At 41.7% G+C, this 27894-nt stretch overlaps 1 protein-coding gene across 2 annotated transcripts; it reads right to left on the bottom strand.

Moving 5' to 3' along the window:
- Positions 1 to 10187: 10187 nt before the first annotated feature.
- On the bottom strand, positions 10188 to 27159 carry LOC109882558 (tricarboxylate transport protein B, mitochondrial). Of its 2 annotated transcripts, none has more exons than XM_020474656.2 (9): positions 26781 to 27159; positions 15311 to 15418; positions 14165 to 14264; positions 13930 to 14068; positions 13726 to 13810; positions 12821 to 12925; positions 12588 to 12703; positions 12401 to 12474; positions 10188 to 12277 (listed from the first exon to the last, which is right to left on the bottom strand). In XM_020474656.2, the coding sequence occupies exons 1-9, from the start codon at positions 26890 to 26892 to the stop codon at positions 12163 to 12165; spliced, it is 954 nt and encodes a 317-aa protein (XP_020330245.1). In that variant the 5' UTR covers positions 26893 to 27159; the 3' UTR covers positions 10188 to 12162. The 2 variants fall into 2 exon arrangements, with proteins under 2 accessions (XP_020330245.1, XP_031682194.1); XM_031826334.1 differs by lacking the exon at positions 26781 to 27159 and adding an exon at positions 21889 to 22033.
- Positions 27160 to 27894: the final 735 nt, after the last annotated feature.

Genomic DNA, 27894 nt, shown 5'->3' with positions numbered 1-27894 from the left:
ACAGGCCTTCCGATTTGACACACTAAACTCTGAGAAGTAGTTGATGAACCAGGCGAGGCAGTCATTTAAGAAACCAAGGCTGTTGAGTCTGCTGATAAGAATGCGGTGATTGACCTAGTCGAAAGCCTTGGACAGGTCGATGAAGACGACTGCACAGTATTGTCTGTGCAGTATAATTTAGGACCTTGAGCGTAGCTGAGGTGCACTCATGACCAGCTCAGAAACCAGATTGCATGGCGGAGAAGGTACGGTGTGATTCGAAATGGTCGATGATCTGTTTGTTAACTTGGCTTTCAAAGACTTTAGAAAGGCAGGGTAGAATAGATATGTCTGTAACAGTTTTGTATGACCCTCCTAAACAAAATAATGGATTTATTTGGAATTGTGTACTGTATATTAAGCTACATGGCTTACAGACAGACGGCTGCTGCAAATCAATATTGTCTATTCCACTGTTAAATATGCATACGGTGACCGTCATGACGGTCAAAGTAGTGCTAGACTGTAAAGTACATATATGTAGCAAAAGTCAAGGACAGGTGGGTTCAAGGCAATATGATGAAACTTCCACTTAGCGATCAGAGTTCAAAACTGAGCTATAAAGTGTGTTGTGTCACTAGGGGCAGGGAGGAGACATCCACCCTAGAGAGCCTGTTATGCTGCATGCTAGTAAAGTGAGCTCTGAAATCATGCGTGTAATACTATCAGATAGGCCTATGTGGAGGCTGTGCTCTTGCTGTGTTAATTCATATGGTTATGTTGTTACTTGGGTTTGTTTTCTGTTATTGTTAAGTTCCTCTAAAACTGCTAGTGAAATTATTACATAAAAATGCAAGTTGAAATGTACATTGGTCTGTTTAATATATTTTTCCTCCCACAAAGAAACACTTTATTGACAATACATTCTTACATTTATGTAAGAGTTTTCTAGGTGTGATGAAGGAGAGTCGGACCAAAACGCAGCGTGTAGATTGCGATCCATTTTTAATCAAACAAAAGTAACCACGAAATAACAAACACTACAAAACAATAAATGTAATGTGAAAACCGAAACAGCCTATACTTGTCAACACAGCGACAGGAACAAAGACACTAAGGACAATCACCCACGACAAACTCAAAGAATATGGCTGCCTAAATATGGTTCCCAATCAGAGACAACGATAAGCACCTGCCTCTGATTGAGAACCACTCCAGACAGCCATAGACTTTGCTAGATAACCCCACTAGGTACAATCCCAAATACACACCAAAACCCCAAGACAACACACCACAATACAAAAACTCTATGCCACACCCTGGCCTGACCCAATACATGAAGAAAAACACAACTTAGACCAGGGCGTGACAATTAAAAAAATTATTCAGCTAACATTAGCTAGCATTTACATTTGCGAAAAACGTAACGTTACTACCAACGCTACCTGTTGGTAGACTTTTTTTGCATAACTGAAATTCCTTTGTCATCTCTGCAGACCATGACTAACGTTCGATAATTCAAACGACGTCTTGAGTGGCACCTTTCGAAACCCCCACTTCTTATATATATCTCTTATATCTCTTATACTGCACAGACAATACTGTGCAGTCGTCTTCATCGACCTGTCCAAGGCTTTCGACTAGGTCAATCACCGCATTCTTATCAGCAGACTCAACAGCCTTGGTTTCTTAAATGACTGCCTCGCCTGGTTCATCAACTACTTCTCAGAGTTTAGTGTGTCAAATATCTCTCTCTTCATCACTCAATACCTAGGTTTACCTCCACTGTATTCACATCCTACCATACATTTGTCTGTACATTATACCTTGATGCTATTTTATCGCCCCCAGAAACCTCCTTTTACTCTATGTTCCAGACGTTCTAGACGACCAATTCTCATAGCTTTTAGCCGTACCCTTATTCTACTCCTCCTATGTTCCTCTGGCGATGTAGAGGTGAATCCAGGCCCTGCAGTGCCTAGCTCCACTCCTATTCCCCAGGCGCTCTCTTTTGACGACTTCTGTAACCGTAATAGCCTTGGTTTCATGCATGTTAACATTAGAAGCCTCCTCCCTAAGTTTGTTCTATTCACTGCTTTAGCACACTCTGCCAACCCGGATGTTCTAGCTGTGTCTGAATCCTGGCTTAGGAAGACCACCAAAAACTCAGACATTTTAATTCCAAACTACAACATTTTCAGACAAGATAGAACTGCCAAAGGGGGCGGTGTTGCAATCTACTGCAAAGATAGCCTGCAGAGTTCTGTCCTACTATCCAGGTCTGTACCCAAACAATTCGAACTTCTACTTTTAAAAATCCACCTCTCTAAAAACAAGTCTCTCACCGTTGCCGCCTGCTATAGACCACCCTCTGCCCCCAGCTGTGCTCTGGACACCATATGTGAACTGATTGCCCCCCATCTATCTTCAGAGTTCGTGCTGCTAGGCGACCTAAACTGGAACATGCTTAACACCCCAGCCATCCTACAATCTAAACTTGATGCCCTCAATCTCACACAAATAATCAATGAACCTACCAGGTACCTCCCCAAAACCTTAAACACGGGCACCCTCATAGATATCATCCTAACCAACTTCCCCTCTAAATACACCTCTGCTGTCTTCAACCAAGATCTCAGCGATCACTGCCTCATTGCCTGCATCCGTAATGGGTCAGCGGTCAAACGACCTCCACTCATCACTGTAAAACGCTCCCTGAAACACTTCTGCGAGCAGGCCTTTCTAATCGACCTGGCCGGGGTATCCTGGAAGGATATTGATCTCATCCCGTCAGTAGAGGATGCCTGGATATTTTTTAAAAATGCCTTCCTAACCATCTTAAATAAACATGCCCCATTTAAGAAATTTAGAACCAGGAACAGATATAGCCCTTGGTTCTCCCCAGACCTGACTGCCCTTAACCAACACAAAAACATCCTATGGCGTTCTGCATTAGCATCGAACAGCCCCCGTGATATGCAGCTGTTCAGGGAAGCTAGAAATCATTATACACAGGCAGTTAGAAAAGCCAAGGCTAGCTTTTTCAAGCAGAAATTTGCTTCCTGCAACACTAACTCAAAAAAGTTCTGGGACACTGTAAAGTCCATGGAGAATAAGAACACCTCCTCCCAGCTGCCCACTGCACTGAAGATAGGAAACACTGTCACCACTGATAAATCCACCATAATTGAGAATTTCAATAAGCATTTTTCTACGGCTGGCCATGCTTTCCACCTGGCTACTCCTACCCCGGACAACAGCACTGCACCCCCAACAGCAACTCGCCCAAGCCTTCCCCATTTCTCCTTCTCCCAAATCTATTCAGCTGATGTTCTGAAAGAGCTGCAAAATCTGGACCCCTACAAATCAGCCGGGCTAGACAATCTGGACCCTTTCTTCCTAAAATTATCTGCCGAAATTGTTGCCACCCCTATTACTAGCCTGTTCAACCTCTCTTTCGTGTCGTCTGAGATTCCCAAAGATTGGAAAGCAGCTGCGGTCATCCCCCTCTTCAAAGGGGGGGACACTCTTGACCCAAACTGCTACAGACCTATATCTATCCTACCGTGCCTTTCTAAGGTCTTCGAAAGCCAAGTCAACAAACAGATTACCGACCATTTCGAATCTCACCATACCTTCTCTGCTATGCAATCCGGTTTCAGAGCTGGTCATGGGTGCACCTCAGCCACGCTCAAGGTCTTAAACGATATCTTAACCGCCATCGATAAGAAACATTACTGTGCAGCCGTATTCATTGATCTGGCCAAGGCTTTCGACTCTGTCAATCACCATATCCTCATCGGCAGACTCGACAGCCTTGGTTTCTCAAATGATTGCCTCGCCTGGTTCACCAACTACTTCTCTGATAGAGTTCAGTGTGTCAAATCGGAGGGTCTGCTGTCCGGACCTCTGGCAGTCTCTATGGGGGTGCCACAGGGTTCAATTCTTGGACCGACTCTCTTCTCTGTATACATCAATGAGGTCGCTCTTGCTGCTGGTGAGTCCCTGATCCACCTCTACGCAGACGACACCATTCTGTATACTTCCGGCCCTTCTTTGGACACTGTGTTAACAACCCTCCAGGCAAGCTTCAATGCCATACAACTCTCCTTCCGTGGCCTCCAATTGCTCTTAAATACAAGTAAAACTAAATGCATGCTCTTCAACCGATCGCTACCTGCACCTACCCGCCTGTCCAACATCACTACTCTGGACGGCTCTGACTTAGAATACGTGGACAACTACAAATACTTAGGTGTCTGGTTAGACTGTAAACTCTCCTTCCAGACCCATATCAAACATCTCCAATCCAAAGTTAAATCTAGAATTGGCTTCCTATTTCGCAACAAAGCATCCTTCACTCATGCTGCCAAACATACCCTTGTAAAACTGACCATCCTACCAATCCTCGACTTTGGCGATGTCATTTACAAAATAGCCTCCAATACCCTACTCAACAAATTGGATGCAGTCTATCACAGTGCAATCCGTTTTATCACCAAAGCCCCATATACTACCCACCATTGCGACCTGTACACTCTCGTTGGCTGGCCCTCGCTTCATACTCGTCGCCAAACCCACTGGCTCCATGTCATCTACAAGACCCTGCTAGGTAAAGTCCCCCCTTATCTCAGCTCGCTGGTCACCATAGCATCTCCCACCTGTAGCACACGCTCCAGCAGGTATATCTCTCTAGTCACCCCCAAAACCAATTCTTTCTTTGGCCGCCTCTCCTTCCAGTTCTCTGCTGCCAATGACTGGAACGAACTACAAAAATCTCTGAAACTGGAAACACTTATCTCCCTCACTACCTTTAAGCACCAACTGTCAGAGCAGCTCACAGATTACTGCACCTGTACATAGCCCACCTATAATTTAGCCCAAACAACTACCTCTTTCCCAACTGTATTTAATTTTAATTTATTTATTTTGCTCCTTTGCACCCCATTATTTTTTATTTCTACTTTGCACATTCTTCCATTGCAAAACTACCATTCCAGTATTTTACTTGCTATATTGTATTTACTTTGCCATCATGGCCTTTTTTGCCTTTACCTCCCTTCTCACCTCACATTGTATATAGACTTGTTTATACTGCATTATTGACTGTATGTTTGTTTTTACTCCATGTGTAACTCTGTGTCGTTTTATCTGTCGAACTGCTTTGCTTTATCTTGGCCAGGTCGCAATTGTAAATGAGAACTTGTTCTCAACTTGCCTACCTGGTTAAATAAAGGTAAAATAAATAAATAAAAAATTATATGGTTCCTTTCGAAACCCCTACTTTCCCTGAGAGATGTCATTTGTGTCACCCATATGTGTCAGCATAGAAAACCTGAGGGATGCCTGCTCTGAAAGATTATGTCGCAGCTGGACCCCTCTCCCCATTTCTACAGTTTCTCTACTTAAAATCGGATTTTAAATATTACCTTAATCTTAACTCTGCTAACCTTAAAGATTAAGATTTAATAATTGTTTGTCTTTGTGGATGTGGTAATTAGTGACGACCCTAGCAGACACCAACATCTACAGCGAACAAGTGAGTTCAAGGTCAACAGAAAAATGTGTTGTTAATGGTATGTCAACATTGTAAAGGTTTTGACTTCAAACAATTTGAGAACTCAACTGAATGGCAAATCATGTCTGTTCAGAACCAGAAATGTAAAAATGTAGGAATCACTTAAAAAAAAGATTGTTGACCATGAATATTTTTCAGTTTGTTGACGATGAGGGATTATTAGAAGCTTTTAGCAAAGCTAGTATTTACACACTAGCATTGCTTTGAATTAACTAACAAAAAAACAAACTAGTTTGCTGAAGCTAGATCCTTGTGCAGCAGAGAACTTGAAAAAACATCTAATGGAATGTATAATTAAACAGAATTTCCAAACATGGGTCTGTTGTAGACCCATGCCATCAGAACTGGATAAGGATAAGACCCAGATGCAGACAGCTAGAGTCAGATGTTTATTGACCGAAACAGGGGGCAGGCAAAAGACAGGTCAAAGCCAGGCTTATGTCTGTAATCCAGGGCAGAGTCAATAAGGTACAGAACGGCAGGCCGGCTCAGGGCAGTCAAAGATGATCAGAACCAGGGAAACAGAACTTGAGACAGCAGGGCACCGGGAAACTACACTGGTAAGACCTGACAAGACAAACTGGCAACAGAGAACACAGGTATAAATACACTGGGGATAATGGGGAAGATAGGCAGCAGCAGGATGGGGGTGGAGACAAGCACAAACACAGGTGAAATAGATCAGGGTGTGACACATGCAGTTTCTCAGTGAGGTCAGTTCCTCTCTGCTTACCTTATGTGAAAATAAAAGCCACCCACAAGTTCTTGCCTTTTTTTGTGCAGATACAGCGCAAGTAGATCTGAAGCAAGGCATATGTGTCACACAAACATCTTCATAATGTAAGACATTAATGGAGGTACTGGTGAGGTAGGAGGATTCCGCTGGTAGGATCTAGAGGATAACTGCTGCTTCAGTTTTTATTTATCCAACCTTCATTTAATAACTAGGCAAGTCAGTTAAGAACAAATTGTTATTTACAATGACGGCCTACACACACCCAACCCGGACGATGCTGTGCCAATTGTGCGCGGTTACGAATCCCTTTTGGCCCGACAGTCTAGGGGGGGGATGGTAATGAGACCCGTAACATAACTCACGCAAATTATAATTGTGACAAAGTAAAAGTGTGAACGAAATAACCAGGACAACTGAAATGTACCGTCAAACTCAAAGTTTATTTATAAACACACGGTAATGGGGGGAGCAGGAAAAGGGGCTGAGCTGGACCCAAGGAAAGAAACAATAAATACACAAAAACACCCCTAAGCTAGACTAGCCGACTTTAACAGCTAACTAACTAACCAAAAATACAGTGGGTGGTCCGCCCAGTTCTAACTAGTGTATTTAACAAAGTACACCTACGAGTAGTGTATGCCCATGGGCGACTTGTCTTGGTTTCCCCCTTTTCCCACCAGCAACAAACAAACACCATAACCAAAAACAATACTCACAGGTGATGACAAAGTGCTATGAGGTGCTCAAACAAAAGCGAGGTTAAGACACAATGCGAGAGTGAAACACAGAGACCTACAGACATGGCATTTACAGAGAGATTGAGCTCTAGAGCAAACAAATGATGGGGTTTTTAAACCATGGGGAAGGAACTGTGATAGGGTAGGAAATAGGAGGAGGTGTGCCTTCTGATTGATGATTGATTGTTGACTGATTGGGGAGTGATGATTTTCACCTGTGAGGGGAGAAGGAGAGAAAAGAAACACACACACAGGATACACACACACACAGGATAACTGTATCCGTAACATGCGCCTACCTATGAGATTCCCAATCACAGCCGGTTGTGATACAGCCTGGGTTCAAACCAGGCTAAACAGACTCATCTTGTACACAATCGTTTATACTCTTTAATGCACACATGGCATATTCACAATCCCAAAGGCAAATGTTCCAAATGTCTCTCTTCAGGCAAATACAATCTGCAATGACTGTGTACGTGATCTTTCAATAAAACATGCTTACTCAAGATCTTGTCTAAGAGCATCAAAAATGGATGTATTTTACATTGGGTAGACATAACAGTGGCAAATGTCTTGTTTCATGTAAAACATCTATTAGGTTTTGCTAAATATAAACAGGGTCGGTTCTTGCCTTTTGGGGGCTAATTGCTAACAGTGGAGCTTGGCATCCACATCACCAACAAACTAACATGATCCAAACACACCAAGACCGTCGCGAAGAGGGCACGACAAAACCTATTCCCCCTCAGGAGACTGAAAAGATTTGGCATTGGTCCTCAGATCCTCAAAAGCTTTTACAGCTGCACCATCGAGAGCATCATGACGGGTTGCATCACAGCCTTTTATGGCAATTTGCTTGGCCTCCAACCGCAAGGCACTACAGAGGGTAGCGCGTATGGCCAAGAACATAACCGGGGTCAAGCTTCCTGCCATCCAGGACCTCTATACCAGGCGGTATCAGAGGAAGGCCCTACAAATTGTCAACGACTTCAGCCACCCTAGTCATAGATTGTTCTCTTTGCTACCGCACGGCAAGCGGTACCAGAGTGCCAAGTCTAGGCCCCCCCTAGACTTTTTTGTTGGTGTTTTCTTAAAACTGCATTGCTGGTTAAGGGCTTATAAGTAAGAATTTTACTGTAAGGTCTACACCTGTTGTATTCGGCACAAAATGTGATTTGATTGGTGTGACTGTCAGTGACTGACATAAGAGATAAATTGCTGATGCACAACCAAAGTTCGACATACGCCTACTGTATTCTACTATTCTAACTCAACAGTAAATTGAGACCTCGACTGAGTAACAAAAAAACGTTTAAAAAAACATGCAGTTTTAAAGTTTTCTTCAGTTCTACATATTTTGCCATAGAGCGGAGAGAAGATGTTACAATTTTATAAAACATTTCATGCAATTCTACTCATTTTGCAATGGGACTGAGAGAAATACATTGCAATTTCACAGCAAATTTCCAATAATTTCACCAATGATGCCATGGGGTGGAGACATTTTTTTTGACAGTTTAAAGCAAATTTCCTGTAATTCTACAGGGGGAGGGGGGTGGCCTGGAGGTCAGGGACCCTGGGTAGGGTCGGTATTCGGACATGATTATTAAAAGTTCAGATAGCTGGTTAGACTAATTTACCAACCTGACAATTGTTATCTGACATGGCTAATTGAGTGACTGTCATTAACCATGTTTCAATCCACAGTTTTCAAGCGAGTAAAGTCTTATCATATAAAAAATGTACACGACAGCTGGAAATGGGAAGTGTCGGTGTAATTTTATAAATGCCGACACATCATTTGATCGTTCGACATAGTGGGATCTTTTTGTGTCTGTAAAATGTATTCTACTCGAAATGTCAATGGAACGCCTTCATGCCCAAATATTGATATAACCACCATCATATCGAAGTAAATTTAGAGTCACACTCCCACTACGACTCGGGAAACTATGCAGTTTATTAGGCTACAGATGACATTAGTTAAGATGAACTTCACAGGGTGGTGAAAGTGCAAGGTGATGAGCTTGATGCTCCTTTTCATTAAATATCGAGGGTCTAATTCTGGTGATACGATGAGCGATGCTTGACTGCCGTTTGACAAATAAAAATATTCTTAATATTCTTAAAATATTTAAAAATATTCTTATCCATAATAATCTCATCATGTAGACTATACTAGATATATACACTGCTCAAAAAAATAAAGGGAACACTTAAACAACAAAATGTAACTCCAGGTCAATCACACTTCTGTGAAATCAAACTGTCCACTTAGGAAGCAACACTGATTGACAATAAATTTCACATGCTGTTGTGCAAATGGAATAGACAACTGGTGGAAATTATAGGCAATTAGCAAGACACCCCCAATAAAGGAGTGGTTCTGCAGGTGGTGACCACAGACCACTTCTCAGTTCCTATGCTTCCTGGCTGATGTTTTGGTCACTTTTGAATGCTGGCGGTGCTTTCACTCTAGTGGTAGCATGAGACGGAGTCTACAACCCACACAAGTGGCTCAGGTAGTGCAGCTCATCCAGAATGTTGTGGCTTAGTCCAGGTGCTTTAGTCCAGGTCTGGGAGGAGATCCCTCAGGAGACCATCCGCCACCTCATCAGGAGCATGCCCAGGCATGGTAGGGAGGCCAAACACACTACTGAGCCTCATTTTTGTTTTAAGGACATTACATCAAAGTTGGATCAGCCTGTAGTGTGGTTTTCCACTTAAATTTTGAGTGTTACTCCAAATCCAGACCTCCATGGGTTGATAAATTTGATTTCCATTGATAATTTGTGTGATTTTGTTGTCAGCACATTCAACTATGTAAAGAAAAAAGTATTTAATAAGAATATTTAATTCATTCAGATCTAGGATGTGTTATTTTAGTGTTCCCTTTATTTTTATGAGCAGTGTATATATAGTATACTACAGAAATACTATCTTATTACATTAAATTAAAAATAAATATCTCGTTGTTTTTGTCTATTACTGTTCGGTCATGTATTTGTACGTCTTATGTGGATCCCAGGAAGGGTAGCTGTGAGCTGTTGGTCAGAGTGCATGTCTCAAGAAAGCAGGCACATTCGCTATTTAATGTAATATTCGCTATTTAAAGCAACACTTTTTGTGATAAACCTATCGGTAGAGTTGAAAATGCTATGGAAACAAAACGTTTTATTCGGTACACGAAAACTTAAGTGAAAAGGTACATTTTGTGTGCACTACGTCATCACACTGATTTCTTTCCGTCCAAAATGACCATATTTTATTTATGCAGATTCTAGAATATTCACATGAAAATCTGTCGCCAATTGGAAACATAGCTAGTGACTGACATAATAGAAAAATTGTTGATGCACAACCAAATTTCAAACTTGCACCTTGTGTATATTCTCAACAGTAAATTGACAGCTGGACTGAGTTTATGCTGCTTGTGCCTGGAGCCGCCCTGAAGATAAATCTAGTCATTTTAAATAAAAATCAGTGTCCCCACCCCCTCCACACTACCAAGGAAATTTGTAATCATAAATCAAAGACATTTATACATACTCTATAACTGACAGGGAACATTACGAGACAAGATCATCACATTGAATTACTCAAGGCTGCATTATGATAGTGTCTGGTGAGCTATACTGTCAACCAGTACCAGTAGATCTAATCATATTTGCCAATAAAAACATCTCAGCAAGGCCTCATTGCACTGTGTTACTGTCTATATTAAATAAAAACTATTCAGTTATTGTATCATATGACAGTAATTAAGAACTGACCCAGATAAGACATTCAACTATAGACATTAGTAACACTAGACATCTTATACCAGATTTCTAAAACAATCATGAGATACACTTGCAGGCACTTTCATACAACAATCAACCCCCCCAATAAACAATCATTATGTAAATATTTCTGATGTTTCACATTTGCAATTGCAACGTTCATCACCATCTCAATCTTGGTCATTGTTTTTATGGAATTAACTTTAAAAGGTGTTGGTGCATTCTGCAGAATGTCTGAGTATACTGTATGACATGTACATCTCTGTATTTGACAAAAACAGGCTATTCACCACTACAGAATTAGTAGAATGAATAGCAATTAAACACCGAGTTCTAATTCTATGGTCACAACAATTATGGTTACTACATATAGGGTGCGTTTGTAAATTTGTCAGTTATTCTGTTCTGTGGCACATTCAGACCAGAGTGCTCTGAAATCGGAGTAGATTGTAAATTCACTCTGACTAACGCACATCTACTCCGATTTCAGAGCACTCTGGTCTGAATGTGCCACAGAACAGAATAACTGACAAATTTACAAACGCACCCATAATAGCATCTCTGAATATAACAATCTATAAGGCATTGTGACGTAATAGCACTCAGGTATGTAAAGCAGCTAAAACATTTCAGACCTGCATTAAACCTGGACAATAAGACTCATATGACCCGTGAACAAACAGACATGTCTGTTATACTGCTATTAGGGGAAAACAATGGTCTCTACCAGACCCATTTCACCGGGTAATACCATTTCCTGTTAAATGTACACCGTGGCCCTTGAAGTTAAAAGCCTCTGAGATCCTCCTCTGTCATTTCAAGTGTTTTCTGTTGATCTACATCACATTATTTGGGGTTTTATAAGTATCATTTCATTTTTGATTAAGTCAAGTATGTTAACGTATAACATAAGATGATAACAATAGCCATTAGTGAACTGAAGCACCGTCCGTCTACGACACTTCTCTGGAATGACAGTGTTCCCATATTTCAGTCACGTAGGCCCAATCCCTCACCCTACCCCCTGTGCCCTTGCTAAATCCCTCTTGCGGATCTTAAGAAGATCAAAGACAGTAGGTATAACCAATATGATAGTAGTGTCCCTGATAGGATCCTATAGCACCCTAGGTGAAGTGCACTCAACCATAAAAGTAAACAAGGGTAGGGGACAGAGAACAACTTTCTGGAATGAAATACAGAGTCGTGTCAGATCTGTGAGGAGGTTGCTAGTCATGGTAAACCTAAGGAAAGAGCAAAAGGATTGGGTTTGGAATCAGGCCATAGTTATGATGTCAACAGGCCTTCCCGGCCGTTCCCTGCTCCGCTGGTCGTCACACAAATGTGGTCTTAGTCCGTCTTCCAGACTTTGTTGAGGACTTTCACCACCTCCTCATAGATGATGAAGACGATAGCTACGTCCATACACACCCTGCCCAGCCTGGGGACTGTACCCTTATAGAACCTGGGGAGAAAGGGAGGAAATAATGAAGGAAGGAAGGAGGCGAAGGGCAGGCAGGGTCAATACCATTATCAGTCTGATAAAAATGAGACAGGTCACAAAGTTAGTGTGTACAGAGATACTTACGCTTTAGGTCCCTCATGCTTCATGATCTTGACGGCACAGTCCAGGGTGCTTTTGTACTTGTGAGCCTCCAGACCCTGTTAGAGAAGAGACAGACGGGGTTCACTTAACAATATGATACAATACATGTATAGCGAAATATCTACAATTCACTGCATGTGACCAGGTCATTAATCATGGCAGTGTCTACCTGCATCCTGGTTTTGATGACATCAAGAGGAGTGTTTCCAAACACACTGACAGCTCCAGCGAAGGCTCCGAATGCTCCCGTGACCAGAGGGTTAATGGCCTTGTTAGGGTCATCACCTAGGAAACAGACAGGGAGAGACAGAGCAGTAAGACTCTCTGGATACACACACAGGTAAACAACACACACATACACACAGGAGACAAGGATTCAAACTAAGTCGGTCACACACACACCTTTGTACCAGTTCCTTAGAGAGGTCATAACGTAGAAGCGGATGGCCTGGTTGGATCCCTGTTTCAGTACCGTGGCTGTCAGACCCTGGTACGTCCCCCTCAGGCCTGGAAGAGATATTGACAGCACAACACCATAACACATCAACACACAGCCAATAACCATCCCACAATCTTCCGTCCAATTACCATAAAATAACCATCCAACGGCCATGTCAGTTATGGTGAGAACAGAACAAATAACTGTCCAGCAGATGGCAGTAACTACTCCCTCTTCCCTTCACTAGTCTCTTTCAACCAGTGGAGAATGACTCCCCTCTCATTGAAGCCACGGAAGTTCAAGGCCAAACTCAGTACCACAGAACAATGAGTCAGATATTTCACCTGATGTATAAGTGTGAAGCATCCGCTTGGTGTTTCCACTCATTACCAAATATGGTGATGAGAGGAAGGCCAGTGGCCAGCAGTGGGAGAAGACATAGTGAGATGGATTTTGGTTTCCTCAATGAGAAAATTAGCATTATCTCAATAGAGTTTTTTGTTCCTGTTACGAATAGACTGGACAAAGTTGTGTAGATTTTACCATTTGCCAAAGGAAAAAAATGCAGTTGTTTAGAAAGAGTGCAAGGGCTAATTGAGTTACTGCACATGCACATCAGAGTAGACGTTCCTTAATGGAAATATGCAAATACATGCTAGAACGCGCCAATAGGATCTCGCTAGCTCGTGCTTGGCTCTGCACCCCTCCTTGCTTGTTCTGCCCACTATGACTAATTTGTTCCCATTGGAAACGACAGGCGGTGGTGTATCTTGGATTAGTTATAAAAATTGGCGGTACTGCAGGCATTGTTAGCAGAAAACAGGATCCCCCTATTAGATGAATGGAATAATGTCAATCATCCTGTTACCTTCGGTTCTGATGATCTCCCCGACTCCATGGAAAAATCCCCGGTACTTTGGGTTGGCTGACGACTGGTCATGGATGAACTTTACCTGAAATGACACAAGCGGACGACACGGATTCAAATTATATGCAGATCTTTATTGATAGACACCAACACACATGCAAATAACTGTTTAAGATTTCCTAAAACATTTTAAGACACATATACCTTGACCGTCTCCATGGGGCAGACCACCACCACAGCCTCAGCCATTCCTGCCCCCAGACCACAGAAAAGACCCCGGGTACTGTCCAGCTTCCCATTCTCATCACGCATCTTATTACTGAGGAACTCAAACATACCAAACCTGATAGAGAGAGCGGTTGTCAGGGACATAGAAAAGATATACAGAGACAAATAAACAGTGTGTGGTGTAGTGTGGTTGTATGTCTGTGTGTAGTACCTGACAGCTGCTTTGGGTATGGAGCCATAGAGCAGTGAGCTGAGCCCTCTGTACAGACCCCTCACCCCATGACCGTCTACTGTCTGCTTCACACAGTCAACTACAGGGAGGGAAAGGAAAAGGGACGGAGAGAATCAGGGTGAGAAATGACAAACACACACAGTCAACTGCAGATATATTTCAACTCGGCTTAAGGTATTTTGTGCATAGTGTTTTGTGCACGTTACATGTGGAACATTCAATAGTATCACCAAAAAGTAATGAATGGATATAGGAAAGTGTTAGTGACAGTCATGGTGCTTGAATCTATGTAGGTTGGCATTTGTTGTCATGACTCATGTACTGGAGGCAGCTCTGCAGAGTGGTCACTACCTGGCACAGCCACAAAGTCAGCAAATCTGATGTTATCCCGAGTGGCGCAGAGGTCTAAGACAATATATCTCAGTGCTAGACACGTCACTACAGACCTTGGTTCGATTCCAGGCTGAGTCCGCATAGGGCGACGCACAACTGGATCAGCTTCGTCCGGGTTAGGGGTTGACCGGGGTAGTCATTGTAAATAAGAATTTGTTCTTAACTGACTTGCCTAATTAAATAAAAGGTTAAATAAAATACATTTTAAAAAAATGGTTTTGCCACACTGCTAACCTAACCTTAAATTAAGACAAAAAAGCAGACTTTTGTCTTCATAAATGTTTACAATTTAAACAATTTTGACTTTGAAGCCGGCCCATCTAGCAGAAGGCGATGAGTTTTACCCTGAAGGCAAAACTGATGACAAACATCAACTTGCAGCTTTTCTACAGTTAACAGTTCATGAGTATGAACTCAGAACTGACTGACAAACATGTTGCTCAGGAGTGACTCCAACCAAAGTCCACTGACTCTAAACACACAGATAACACAGCTAGGCACACACACACACACACCCCTCAGGAAAATGTAGACCCATTTAGTACAGATCCCTGGTTCAAGGCTTTTCATTATTCTGCCATGTAAGGTCTACTGCAAACAGCTATCTCTGTTTCAATGTGTGCCAATGATGGACTGTTACTGCTATTACTGGTAACAATATAGGAAATCATGTAAAAGTAACAAAATAATTCCCTTTCCTGTTTGGGAGAAACTGTTGGAACAGATACCCACCAATGCCTTTATATCTGGGAGGGTTGGCCTTCTCATCCAGCTGCAGCTGAGTCTTCACATACTCTGTAGGGAATGTAATACAGATCTCTATTCCTCCAGCAATACCACCTAGAGAGAGCGAGAGACAGAGAAAGTGTTAAGGTTGGGCTGATCACTATACCCCCTGCTCAATCTGAAACAGTCACAAGTTCTCAGTTAAAGGTACAGTGCCTCCCAAAAAGTATTCCTATCCTTTGATTCATTCCACATTTTGTGTTACAGCCTGAATTCAAAATTGATTAAATAAAATACAATTCTCACCCATCTACAAACACCCCATAATGACAAAGTGAAAACATGTTTTTAGACATTTTTGCAAATGTATTGAACATGAAATACAGAAATATTTCATTTACACAAGTATTCACACCCCCAAATCAATACTTTGTAGAAGCACCTTTGGCAGTGATTACAGTGGTCTTTCTGGGTAAGTCTCGAAGAGCTTTCCACACCTGGATTGTGCAAAATTATTCCATGATTCTTTTCAAAATTCTACAAGCTCTGTCAAACTGGTTGTTGATCATTGCAAGACAACAATTTTCAGGTCTTGCCATAGTTTTTACTTAAATCTACTTGAAAATCTAACTAGACCACTCAGGAACATTCACTATCTTGTTGGTAAGAAACTCCAGTGTAGATTTGGCCTTGTGTTTTAGGTTTTTGTCCTGCTGAAAAGGTGAAGTCAACTCACAGTGTATGGTGGAAAGCAGACTGAACCAGCTTTCCCTCTAGGATTATGCCTGGGCTTTGCTCCATTCAGTTTATTTTTTATCCTGAAAAACTCCTCAATCCTTAACGATTACAAGCATACCCAGATCACGATGCAGCCACCACTATGCTTGAAAATATTGAGAGTAGTATTCAGTAATTTGTTGTATTTGGATTTAACACTGTATTCAGGGTAAAAGTGAATTGCTTTGCCTCATTTTCTGCAGTTTTATTTCAGTGCCTTGTTGCAAACAGGATGCATGTTTTGGAATATTTTTTATTCTGTACAGGCTTCATCTCTTTTCACTCTGTCAATTAGGTTAGTATTGTAGAGTAAGTATCATGTTGTTGATCCATCCTCCAGTTCTCTCCTATCACAGCCATTAAACTCTTAACTATTTTAAAGTCACCATTGGCCTCATAGTGAAATCCCTGAGCAGTTTTCCTTCCTCTCTGGCAACGGAGTAAGAACGCCTGTATCTTTGTATTGACTGGGTGTATTGATACACCATCCAAAGTGTAATTAATAACTTCACCATACTAAAAAGGGTGTTCAATGTTTTTATTAATCCATCTACCAATAGGTACCCATCTTTGCAAGGCATTGCAAAACTTCCTTGGTCTTTGTGGTTGAATTGGTGTTTGAAATCCACTGCTCGACTGAGTGACCTTACAGATAGATAATTGTATGTGTGGGGTACAGAGATGAGGTAGTCAATCAAAAATCATGTGAAACACCATTACTGCACACAGAGTAAGTCCATGCAACTTATTATGCAACTTGTTAAGACATCCCCCCCATGAACTTAAGGCTTGACACAACCAAGTGGTTGAATACTTATTGACTCTAGACATTCCAGCTTTTCATTTTTTATTAAATTTCAAAAAACATTATTCTACTTCGACATTATTGGGTATTGTGTGTAGGCCAGAGACAAACACATCTATATTTAATCTATTTTAAATTCAGGCTGTAACAACAAAACATGGAAAAAGTCAAGGGGTGTGAATACTTTCTGAAGGCACTGTAGATGGGTCTTCTCTGCTAGCTGAATGATGTCATCCTTTTATGTATAGCATGTGTTATTACCGCATTCACAAATAAAATATGTAATAATTTATTGAAACACTTTGATTCTTTATGAGCCCTAGGACCATGCCCCAGGACTACCTGACATGATGACTCCTTGCTGTCCCCAGTCCACCTGGCCATGCTGCTGTTCCAGTTTCAACTGACCTGAGCCCTAGGACCATGCCCCAGGACTACCTGACATGATGACTCCTTGCTGTCCCCAGTCCACCTGGCCATGCTGCTGCTCCAGTTTCAACTTCCACCTGACTGTGCTGCTGCTCCAGTTTCAACTGTTCTGCCTTATTATTATTCGACCATGCTGGTCATTTATGAACATTTGAACATCTTGGCCATGTTCTGTTATAATCTCCACCCGGCACAGCCAGAAGAGGACTGGCCACCCCACATAGCCTGGTTCCTCTCTAGGTTTCTTCCTAGGTATTGGCCTTTCTAGGGAGTTTTTCCTAGCCACCGTGCTTCTACACCTGCATTGCTTGCTGTTTGGGGTTTTAGGCTGGGTTTCTGTACAGCACTTTGAGATATCAGCTGATGTACGAAGGGCTATATAAATACATTTGATTTGATTTTGATTTGATTTATAATATTAACAATTAAAAAAGATCAACAGTGTAGGACTTTTCTCTGTAACTGTAGTTTTATTGGTAACCTCATAGTTCCACCTTAACAGCAGTAGCTCCACACATCTGCAGTTGAACAGCAAACAGAAAGAAGGTCTCTGATTGGTTCAACTGGGATTCTGCCCACAGGATACTCCCCTCTGTGCTGTTCCTGATCAGTGGGGGTGTGACTAGTCATCTCTAGTTACCACAGCTACAGTCAAATACCTGCCTATTTCTACAATGCATCTTCTTTAAATGTGATTTTAAACCTAACAATAACCTTAACCACACTGCTAACCTTATGTCGAAGCCTAACCTTAATTTAAGACCAAAAATGTTACGATAAATCCAATTTTGACTTTGTGGCTGTGGTAACCGGTGTTCTCCACTGGAACAGAGAAAGTAGTACACACATAGGGTGCGTCGTTCCTCTTGCCTGGGCATTAGTGACGCATGCCAGATCTTACAATGCCGGATAGGTCTTTTACATATCAGCTAACCACATCATGCTGTATGTTATAGCAATCTGGCGTCCGCGGCACAGGCAATGATGTGGCACACAACCAGCAACAGAGCTTCATCAACCTCAGGAGGCTGAAGAAATTTGTCTTTGCCCCCTAGCCACAGCCTGTTCCCCCGCTATCATCTAGAAGGCGGAGACAGTACAAGTGCATCAAAGCTGGGACCGAGAGACAGCTCCTATCTCCAGGCCATCAGACTGTTAAATAGTCACTACTAGCCAGCTTCCACCCAGTACACTGACCTGAACTTTAGTCACTGTTACTAGCCAGCTACCACCCGGTACTCTACCCTGCACCTTAGAGACGCCTGCTCTGTGAATATAGTCCTTGAACTGCATTCTAGTCAAGGCTTATCCTGTATAACTACTGCTGTATACAACTTTTCTATTCATATACTGCCAATAACTGTCTATACAAACCATCATATACATAATAAAAGTTTAAGTTTACAAGCAAAATACATTTAAACTCAGTTTCACAATTCCTGACATTTAATCCTAGTAAAAATTCCCAGTCTTAGGTCAGTTAGGATCACCACTTAAATTTTAAGAATGTGAAATGTCAGAGTAATAGTGGAATGATTTATTTCATCACATTCCCAGTGGGTCAGAAGTTCACATACACTCAATTAGTATTTGGTAGCATTGCCTTTAAATGATTGAACTTGGGTCAAACATGTTGGGTAGGCTTCCACAAGCTTCCCACAATAAATTGGGTGAATTTTGGCCCATTCCTCCTGACAGAGCAGAGCTGGTGTAACCGAGTCAGGTTTGTAGGCCTCCTTGCTCGCACACACTTTTTCTGTTCTGCCCACAAATTTTCTATAGGTTTGAGGTCAGGGCTTTGTGATGGCCACTCCAATACCTTGACTTTGTTGTCCTTATGTCTTTTTGCCACAACTTTGAAAGTATGCTTGGGGTCATTGTCCATTTGCAACCAAGCTTTAACTTCCTGACTGATGTCTTGAGATGTTACTTCAATATATCCACATTATTTTCCTTCCTCATGACGCCATCTATTTTGCGTAATCCACCAGTCCCTCCTGCAGCAAAGCACCCCCACAACATGATGCTGCCACCCCCGTGCTTCACGTTTGGGATGGTGTTCTTCGGCTTGCAAGCCTCCCCCTTTTTTCCTCCAAACATAACGATGATCATTATGGCCAAACAGTTATATTTTTGTTTTATCATCCCAGAGGACATTTCTCCAAAAAGTACAATCTTTGTCCCCATATGCAGTTGCAACCGTAGTCTGGCTTTTTAATGGCGGTTTTGGAGCAGTGGCTTCTTCCTTGCTGAGAGGTCTTTCAGGTTATGTCGATATAGAACTCGATTTACTGTGGATATAGATACTTTTGTACCGGTTTCCTCCAGCATCTTCACAAGGTCCTTTGCTGTTGTTCTGGGATTGATTTGCACTTTTCGCACCAAAGTACGTTCATCTCAAGGAGACAGAACGCGTCTCCTTCCTGAGCGGTATGACAGCTGCGTGGTCCCATGGTGTTTATACTTGTGTACTATTGTTTGTACAGATGAACGTGGTACCTTCAGGCATTTGGAAATTGCTCCCAAGGATGAACCAGACTTGTGGAGGTCTACAATTTGTTTTCTGAGGTCTTGGCTGATTTCTTTTGATTTTCCCATGATGTCAAGCAAAGAGGCACTAAGTTTGAAGGTAGGCCTTGAAATAAATCCACAGGTACACCTTCAATTGACTCAAATTATGTCAATTAGCCTATCAGAAGCTTCTAAAGCCATGACATTTTCTGGAAAATTACCAAGCTGTTTAAAGGCAGAGTCAACTTAGTGAATGTAAACTTCTGAACCACTGGAATTGTGATACAGTGAATTATAAGTGAAATAATATGTCTAAACAATTGTTGGAAAAATTACTTGTGTCATGCACAAAGTAGATGTCCTAAACGACTTGCCAAAACTGTAGTTTAACAATGAATTTGTGGAGTGGTTGAAAAACGAGATTTAATGACTCCAACCTAAGTGTATGTAAACTTCCGACTTCAACTGTACATGTATATATTTTTATTCCGGACTCTGACATTGCTCATTCTAATAATTAGAAGGGGGGGGGGGGGTTTGCTTATATCGTCAGGCATTTTCTTTTAAATAGCCTAGTTGTTAGAGCGTTGGGACAGTAACCGAAAGGTTGCTGGATCGAATCCCCAAACTGACCAGATAGAAATCTGTTGTTCTGCCCCTGAAGAAGGCAGTTATTCCACTGTTCCCCAGTAGGCCCTCATTGTAAATAAGAATTTGTTATTAACTGTCTTGCCTAGTTAAATAAAAGGTTACATTTATTAAACCTTTAGTTAACTAGGAAAGTCAGTTAAGAACAAATTCTTATTCACAATGACAGCTTACCCTGGCCAAACCCGGACGATGCTGAGCCAATTGTGCGCCGTCCTATGGGACACCCAATCACGGCCAGATGTGATACAGCCTGGATTCGAACCAGGGACTGTAGTGATGCCTTAGACCACTGCGCCACTCAGCAGCCCAGTGGCACTGCACTGTTGGGCTAGGAACATCAGCATTTCGCTACACCTGCGATAAAATCTGCTAAATATGTGTACGCGACCAATAGAATTGGATTTGATGCATGCAACGTCTTAGCAGGGGACCGCGAGCTAGAGCTACACACACACTCAGTGACATATAGACATATAGAGTTTGTTGCCGGTAGCAACCTAAAAGTTATTTGATAATTTAGCATTCTCAACCACTGAGCTCTAACCAGTTGTAACTAGGCTAAAACACTCACCATGGAAAAATTCTGTTAGATTTGGAGTTGGGAAAGCTGACCCTAAACCTGTGTGTGTTTGGGAAACGTCCTGGTTGAACCTCAACCGTAACCCAATGCTGCGGCTTCTGAAAGAGACATTTGTTGAGGCTCTGAACTCCAAGCATGCATTTCACCTGAACACACAGACATGCTGGTCTGTCAGTCCCACACAGGAATGGACATGCAACAATCTCCACAAACACACAAACGCTCACTCAAATTATCATGTTATTACACAGTAGGCTCTAAATTCTGCCTAGTGCCTTCCGTCATACAGTTAGATATTTATAATTAGACATGTCTAACGGTTTCCTCATAACAGGACAGGAGAAAGACAACCAGTTTGTCAGGTATGACTACTGAGATTGCAATAGTCTCTGGGCTAATAGACAGCTTTGCTGACTGGTCTCTGGTGGGAGGGAAACATTCGAGCACACACACACTTATTTTCTTGCAAAGGAAAGTGTGCAAACAAAACACGCTGAAATAAGTGATCGTGCAACAAAGATACTTCAATAGGAGTTGACTTTTTAACTGACCTACTACAACTCTCTATGTTGAGAAAGAAAGGCTCAGATTTAAAGATGAGGAGCAAGCCAAAATACTGCATAGCCAGATATAACGTAATCTGTGTAGATGAGGGTGTTGAAGACCATAGTTTATGCTCAACAACATTACCAATTAATTGATTTACATTTGACACACATTTTACTGGGTCTCAGAGTACTTGCATTCTATGGGGGTAATCAAGTACAAAAATTGCACTAAAAAGTGAACAGTGAAGAAAGAAAATAAAAAATGAAAGGACAACCCTACTACCTTCAGCATGCGTCCCTGGCCCTGGTCTGAGCTGGTCGGGTGAAAGGATGTTGTAATCCAGCTGCACGTGTGCATGTGTGTGTGTGCTCTCTGAACTGCAGAAGTGTGTGGATTTATGCTGTGTCATCATGGTTCATGGATTCAGTAACACAGCACTGCACTGCAGGCCCCAGCCCCCTGCCAAGCACTCACATTATTGGGTGAATCTCACTGTATTCCTTTCATCTCCTTTCCTTCATTTCGGTTTGACTGTGAAAGCACTATCATATTGCTCTCATCTATTCTGTGTGTTAAAATGAGTGGGCCTCTATAACTCCCGTATCACTCCAGGTGAAAGCATAGTAGTTGACTAACACCGATAGACATTTTTAAAAAAAAGGTTCAGCTTTCAGGTTGTCGATACAGGACTCATTTTACTGTGGATATAGATACTTCTGTGGTGTTTATATTTGCGTACCATTGTTTGTACAGATGAAAATGGTACCTTCAGGCATTTGGAAATTGCTCCCAAGGATGTACCAGACTTGTGGAGGTCTACAATTTATTCTCTGAGGTCTTGGCTGATTTCTTTTGATTTTCCCATGATGTCAAGCAAAGAGGCACTGAGTTTGAAGGTAGGCCTTGAAATACATCCACAGGTACATCTCCAATTGACTCAAATTATGACAATTAGCCTATCAGAAGCTTCTAAAGCCATGACATCATTTTCTGGAATTTTCCAAGCTGTTTAAAAAGGCACAGTCAACTTAGTGTATGTAAACTTCTAACCCACTGGAACTGTGATACAGTGAATTATAAGTGAAATAATCTGTCTGTAAACAATTGTTAGAAAAATGACTTGTGTCATGCAAAGTAGATGTCCTTACCGACTTACCAAAACCATAGTTTGTTAACGAGAAATTTGTGGAGTGGTTGAAAAACGAGTTAATGACTCCAACCTAAGTGTATGTAAACTTCAACTGTATATAATATTCAAGAATTATAGTACCAAGCAAAACATTTGGTCCAAATTGGATGTTAACAATGAGTAAGACATGAGGAGTCCAAAGAAGTGGTTAAAAGCCCTACACCCCAAGCCAATCCCACCCCAACAATGAGTATATAGTATCATTACTTATCTTTGACAAGTAGTATGGAGCTGCGGTTTGGAGTATTGTTTCTTTATCCTATGTACTGTATTCTCAGCAACAACAACAAATATATGTTTTATTCATGTTTAGAGAAATTAGCCATTGAAGTTGTTGGGTTTATGTCCAAAATTACATATTGGTTTTCTTACAGGGTAAGTCTCTGAACCAGGTATGACAGCAACCCATTGTTTGGTTTTGTTTACCTGGCAACTGCTTCAAATGCTAACAATAAATAATTTGTGGCACAAATCCAATGCAAGTCAATGGTACCCATGTTAGCATTTTTGCGCTTTACATTTTTGCGCTTTACACAATACATTTTTAGATAAGTTAGGTAGATTTAGACATGAAGCATCAACAACAGAAATTATTTCACAAGAATCTGAGATGGTGGGTGTCAAAATCTATTTCTTTGGTGATTTTTGAGGTTGAACAACACTCTTGCAAAAAGCAGTTAGGCACAAATGTATGCCCTCAGCTATCACCCATGAATGCCCTCAGCTATCACCCATGAATGCTCTTAGTTATGATGTAAAAGAGACAAAACAAGTAGTAGAACTGCATTCAAAGGTCCCTTGATTTTTTAAATCTGTTGCATGTGCTGCAATGTTTCCATCCAAAGACCTTCCTCCTCAGGCTGCATAAGAATACATAAGTATTTTGCTGCACCTGCGATAACACCTGCAGAATTGTGTGTACAACCAATAAACTTTGACTTGATTTACATGTAAACTTAGATAAGCCTTACTATGACTACAAATATCTACACAGCCGTGCAACACAAGGCAATAGCCAGGTTCAGCGTATACAGTCATGGCCAAAAGTTGAGAATGACACAAATATTAATTTCCACAAAGTTCGCTGCTTCAGTGTCTTTAGATATTGTTGTCAGATGTTACTATGGAATACTGAAGTATAATTACAAACATTTCATAATTGTCTTAGGCTTTTATTGACAATTACATGAAGTTGATGCAAAGAGTCAATATTTGCAGTGTTGACACTTTTTCAAGACCTCTTCAATCCGCCCTGGCATGCTGTCAATTAACTTCTGGGCCACATGCTGACTGATGGCAGCCCATTCTTGCATAATCAATGCTTGGAGTTTGTCAGAATTTGTGAGTTTTTGTTAGTCCACCCTCCTCTTGAGGATTGACCACAAGTTCTCAATGGGATTAAGGTCTGGGGAGTTTCCTGGCCATGGACCCAAAATATCGACGTTTTGTTCCCGAGCCACTTAGTTATCACTTTTTCCATATGACAAGGTGCTCCATCATGCTGGAAAAGGCATTGTTCGTCACCAAACTGTTCCTGGATGGTTGGGAGACGTTGCTCTCGGAGGATGTGTTGGTACCATTCTTTATTCATGGCTGTGTTCGTAGGCAAAATTGTGAGTGAGCCCACTCCCTTGGCTGAGAAGCAACCCCTCACATGAATGGGCTCAGGATGCTTTACTGTTGGCATGGGACAGGACTGATGGTAGCGCCCACCTTGTCTTCTCCGGACAAGCTTTTTTCCTGATGCCCCAAACAATCAGAAAGGGGATTCATCAGAGTAAATGACTTTACCCCAGTTTTCAGCAGTCCAATCCCTGTACTTTTTGCAGAATATCAGTCTGTCCCTGATGTTTTTCCTGGAGAGAAGTGGCTTCTTTGCTGCTCTTCTTGACACCAAGCCATCATCCAAAAGGCTTCACCTCACTGTGAGTGCAGATGCACTCACACCTGCCTGCTGCCATTCCTGAGCAAGCTATATACTGGTGGTGCCCCAATCCTGTAGCTGAATCAACTTTAGGAGACGGTCCTGGCGCTTGCTGAACTTTTTGGGGTGCCCTGAAGCCTTCTTCACAACAATTGAACCGCTCTCCTTGAAGTTATTGATGATCCGATATATTGTTGATTTAGGTGCAATCTTACTGGGAGCAATGTCCGTGCCTGTGAAGCCCATTTTGTGCAAAGCAATGATGATGGCATGTGCTTCCTTGCAGGTAACCATGGATGACAGAGGAAGAACAATGATTCCAAGCACCACCCTCCTTTTGAAGCTTCCAGTCTGTTATTCGAAATCAATCAGCATGACAGAGAGATCTCCAGCCTTGTCCTCGTCAACACTCACACCTGTGTTGACGAGAGAATCACTGACATGATGTCAGCTGGTCCTTTTGTTGCAGGGCTGAAATGCAGTGGAAATGTTTTTTTTGTGACTCAGTTCATTTGCATGGCAAAGAGGGATTTTGCAATTAATTGCTGATCACTCTTCATAACATTCTGGAGTATATGCAAATTGCCATCATACAAACTGAGGCAGCAGATGTCGAAAATGAATATGTGTCATTCTTGTGTCCTACCCACCCACCACCCGCCAACCCCTCTTTTACACTACTGCTACTCTGTTCATCATATATGCATAGTCACTTTAACCATGTCTACATGTAAATACTACCTCAATCAGCCTGACTAACCGGTGTCTGTATGTAGCCTCACTACTTTTATAGCCCCGCTACTGTATATAGCCTGTATTTTTACTGTTGTTTTATTTCTTTACTTACCTATTGTTCACCTAATACCTTTTTTGTACTATTGGTTAGAGCCTAAGTAAGTAAGCATTTCACTCTAAGGTTGTATTCGGTGCACGTGACAAATAAACTTTGATTTGATGTGATTCTCAAAACTTTTGGCCACAACTGTACTCCGAGAAAGGGATAGAACAGCCAACCATTATCTGTGATGGCACCAAGTGTTCTACAAAATCCAAACAAATTCTTTCCTAGATTGGAACTTTGTAAATGTTTTGAGTCTGAAACCAAGTTTGCCAGATTCTGTAACTTTAGTGTAATGGCACACTCCACTCAGCCCCCATTCCTGTGAGGGGAAAGCCTGCCTAACTTCCATTCATAAGCCATGTTAACCAAGCTCTGCTGGACTGAGGAGAGGGGGATTCAGTAGGATCATGGGGTCAGTAATTATCTGAGAAAAAGGACCACCACATGCATCTAATTAACTTTATACACCCTGGAACTTTCAGCCAGAGCATGTGTCCTTGATTAGAATAGACACACCACTCGCTCACACACACATTGAAGTAAAGGCTCAAAGGGCAAATTGATAGTAGTAGTTCAACAGATGGAGACAGAACCATAGTCAAAGTGAGTAGGATTTTTCTGAACACTTCGAGGTTACTACAGTTTAAAGACAGCCCAGGCTTAGACATGGTGGACTCTTATTTTAAGTTTAATTTCCAAACAATTCAATACTGTCTTGTATTCCTTAAATCTCATATGCGTTCAATAATTCTCATATTGCAGCACCCTGTCAAGAACAGCACATGATGTGGGTTGCTATATTGTAATCAAAGTCTGACTCTCGAAGATGCCGTCATGAACTGACGCTAAAGGTGGTTAGCGTCTATGAATGGGCTACTTACTCCCTAGCAACTGACAAGTAGTTCATAACAAGTAGTTCATGACTAAATTAAGAAAAAAATGACAATGGATTAGTACTCTCAAATAACTCACTACCCTAACAAAGCTCACCTCACCACTCCCATAGCAAGTACTATAGGCAGGCAATCGTGTTTAAATATATTGCTACAATATAACACGCGACAAAAGTAAAAAGAAGCCCATGTAGAATACCCTGCATTGTCACAGTGACAATGACTTGCAGTGTTAGAATGTAGCAGGGCGCTGGAATGAACACTGTATGAAAATGTGATACAAAGTCAGCAGCTTACACAAGGAAAGATGAATGACTTCATCCTTACCTGCTAGAATGGCTTTGCCCGGGTGGGTGAGTTTGGCTTTCCCCGCTGGCGCGGCTGCGGCCAAACAGCGGGGTCTGTGGAAGGGACTCACAAATGTGTGATTCCCGGACATAGTGGCAACAATCGCGCCCCCAAAAACAAGCTAGGACTTGTTCTATTCTACGAAGACACTCTTTCTCTCTCCCGATCGTCAGCCTCCGTGCACTCTACTGCTCTGTGCACGAATTGCTGTGCGATCATTTACAAAGGCGGTGTTGATCATTGGACTTGGCACAGTACAAAAGATAATGTTGAATCTGCACTTTTGACAGGCGAAGTTTCCTCACTCCTCCATTGCCAGTAGGCTAGTGTATCGGCCCATCGTGGTCAGTGTTTTTAGGGCGGGGCGCGGTGTTTTCACCCTCATAAAAGCGCCATATTTTTCACAAACGCAAATCCGATTTAAGGTGGAACGGGACTTGGTTTTATATTCACACATTCAACAGACATTCAACAGACATTCGCCAAAAGCCATTTAAAAATGTACAAATCTATAACTAATTCACCGTTTGTCACAGAATCGTCAAACTAGATATGATTTATTCTATAAATGTCTAGCATACTTTTACAACCTTTGTTTTGAGTAGAAATTCAAGTTTTGACTTGATAGAAATACATAAAATATATAAATGGCATTTAAAGCAGTATAAATCAATAACTAATTCACTGTTTGTCACAGAATCGTCAAACTATGTATGAGGTATTCTATAAATGTCTAGCATACTTTTACAACTTTTGTTTTGAGTAAAAAAATGCAGTTTTGATTTGATAGAGGGCATGTAGTTCGTCTAAAGGGTGTGTGGTCATTTTCACCGCTGAAAATTGTTGTTCTGATTAAAGAGGAAATAAAACTGGCCTTTAGACTAGTTGAGTATCTGAAACATCAGTATTTGTGGGTTCGATTACAGGCTCAAAATGGCCAGAAACAAAGGACTTACTTATGAAACTCGCCAGTCTTTTCTGGTTCTGAGAAATGAAGGCTATTCCATGTGTGAAATTGCCAAGAATCTGAAGATCTCGTGCAACGCTGTGTACTACTCCCTTCACAGAACAACGCAAACTGGCCCTAACCAGA

This window comes from Oncorhynchus kisutch, linkage group LG6 (assembly GCF_002021735.2).
Source record: "Oncorhynchus kisutch isolate 150728-3 linkage group LG6, Okis_V2, whole genome shotgun sequence".
Classification (NCBI taxonomy): domain Eukaryota; kingdom Metazoa; phylum Chordata; class Actinopteri; order Salmoniformes; family Salmonidae; genus Oncorhynchus; species Oncorhynchus kisutch.
Note: the sequence above shows the minus strand (reverse complement) of the source record. Positions and strands in the feature narration are given on the sequence as shown.